This window comes from Anneissia japonica, unplaced genomic scaffold (assembly GCF_011630105.1).
Source record: "Anneissia japonica isolate Jap-2015-1 unplaced genomic scaffold, ASM1163010v1 scaffold307746_len2001_cov342_single, whole genome shotgun sequence".
In the NCBI taxonomy this organism is placed as follows: Eukaryota; Metazoa; Echinodermata; class Crinoidea; order Comatulida; family Comatulidae; genus Anneissia; species Anneissia japonica.
The window spans coordinates 1-2,001 of record NW_022757505.1 but is presented as its reverse complement, the minus strand read 5'-3'; the positions used below and the strand labels follow the sequence as shown (position 1 = coordinate 2,001).

Below are 2,001 nucleotides of genomic sequence, written 5' to 3'. Positions count from 1 at the left end.
AATTTATACAGGGATAATTTTGTTAAAGTTGGTCACTTTTCAATCAATCAACTATCAATGGTTGGAGATTTGTTGCAAGCAGTGTTGGAACTTACAAAATTCCCAGTTTACAAGGTGACGATTTAGTAAATATTTTTAATAAAATGACCTATGACCTATCAAAGAGCAAAATAATGATGCTTACACCTTTCATATTATATATTGCCCTCCATATAGAGTACAGATTCACAAACAGGATATTCCAAGAAAAGATATTCACCCTACTAACAATAAAGCATAGCTGCAGTATATCTCCACCCCACAATATTTCACATAGTATATTATTACATGGAATAAATTTCCCTTGGTTTTCTCTGTTATTCAGCCCTGCATGATTTAAAACAGTGTAATAATGTGAAGTGTTAATATGAATCTCATGCGTTTAGGCACCAGAATGTTTACTAAAACACTTAGTGGAGCTGAAGGTAGAGATTGGAAACATTCAGATATTGCTGGATTCTCAAGATGAACTCCATTCAATGCTCCTACCAAAGCATTTAAATCAAGACACACCAAGGTCAACTATTACAGGTTGGATATTTTTGTTATTTTACTTACTATTCAATTCAGTATTTATTTGCTCCAATTTGCCATTATTCACTATTCAAGAAACAATAACATGCATCTATATACAGTTGCAATAGCCAAAACAAATTCATTACATTAAAAAAAATTAAAAATATGCGGTAAATGTGTTCTAATGAGAGCAGTATGAATGGAAGCGTTGTTGGCAGACAAGCAGAATCCATATGGAAACAATGAAGATTTAAAACATTTTGTTTCTAAAAGGAGAATTTTAAATCAATTTCAAATCAGTTCAGTTAAATTTTGTTCCTCCCACTGATGCCAGTCGCATTTCAGAGGCAGTCTTCTAGACCAGTGTTATGCAACCTGTGGTCTGCAGACCACTTGGTGATCTGCCAAAAATTATTGACGGTCCATTAATCGCTAAGGGTTCGTGGGAGGTCCACAAGAAATGTAAGTGGTCCTTCAAAGGTTGAGTGGGCCGCCATTGTATGCCATCGGTTGGAGAAAAACATATACATGGGCCTATATAAGGAAATAAAATAAGTATTCTACCTTTGTGGCATAGTTGATGCTCTTCCTGGTAAAAATTTAAAAAGATATGATTTGAATGTCAGTATAGGTCTAATTAATGTGGAGTGGTCCGCAAATTTGTTCATGGTGTTGGAAGTGGTCCCCTGGCCCAGAAAGGTTGCGTAACCCTGTTCTAGACACATCAAGATGCACCCAAGGACAAGGCCTTGCAACTGAATGGACGGCAGAGGTCTTAACTCCAATCTAACATAACAATTACATTTTTAGGAAAAAAGATGATGTGTGTACTCTTTTGAACTTATAGTGCTGTACCAAGATGTGTCCGCACATGATGCTAAGCAGCTGAAGATGTTCTTACCATTGTTACAGACAAGACTTTCAGAAACTACTAAAGGCCTTACAGCATGTATACATGTGAAAGATTATCTAAGATCCTGGTAAGTTTTTACTAAATTGGATACTGCTCTAGCCAGTTTGTTCTGTTGTTATTTATTTATTTACTTATTTATTTATTTATTTATTTGTTTTATATTTTTTTATTTATTTATTTTATTTTTTTTTATTTTATTTATTTTTTTCTCTCTTAACTTTTGGCCTGCATTGATCTTTTTTTAAAAATGTCTTGTAATCTTACTTTATTGTAAATTTGCCTTTTTAATCTATCTTGTAACTTTTTATTGTTAATTCATCTCAATTTGTTGTAATTTGTAACTTAACTGTATATATGCTATTTAAATCTATTGCCTTTTAATTTTTTTTAAATTTTTACCTAATTTTGTACATAACCATAATGATTCAATATTTAATAATTAATCTTATTGCCTTTTTTTGTAATCCATTTGAATTTCCTAATTTGCAATTTTGAATGATTTTTGGCTTGGGATTTTTATATTTATATATTTT

The 2,001-nt window shown here is 31.9% G+C and overlaps 1 protein-coding gene across 1 annotated transcript; it reads left to right on the top strand.

Moving 5' to 3' along the window:
* The first annotated feature begins 6 nt into the window (after positions 1-6).
* Positions 7-1,557, top strand: LOC117124793. Its single transcript, XM_033271123.1, has 3 exons — positions 7-114; positions 426-570; positions 1,403-1,557. Exons 1-3 carry the CDS (start codon positions 58-60, stop codon positions 1,537-1,539), a joined length of 339 nt encoding a protein of 112 aa, XP_033127014.1. The 5' UTR covers positions 7-57; the 3' UTR covers positions 1,540-1,557.
* Positions 1,558-2,001: the final 444 nt, after the last annotated feature.

Bases quoted from the DNA above. Each gene is read 5' to 3' on its own strand.
- LOC117124793 (XM_033271123.1), top strand. From the start codon at position 58: ATGGTTGGAGATTTGTTGCAAGCAGTGTTGGAACTTACAAAATTCCCA. The intron at 115-425 runs GTGACGATTTAG...TCATGCGTTTAG, and splicing joins CAAAATTCCCAGTTTACAAG to GCACCAGAATGTTTACTAAA. The intron at 571-1,402 runs GTTGGATATTTT...TTGAACTTATAG, and splicing joins ACCAAGGTCAACTATTACAG to TGCTGTACCAAGATGTGTCC.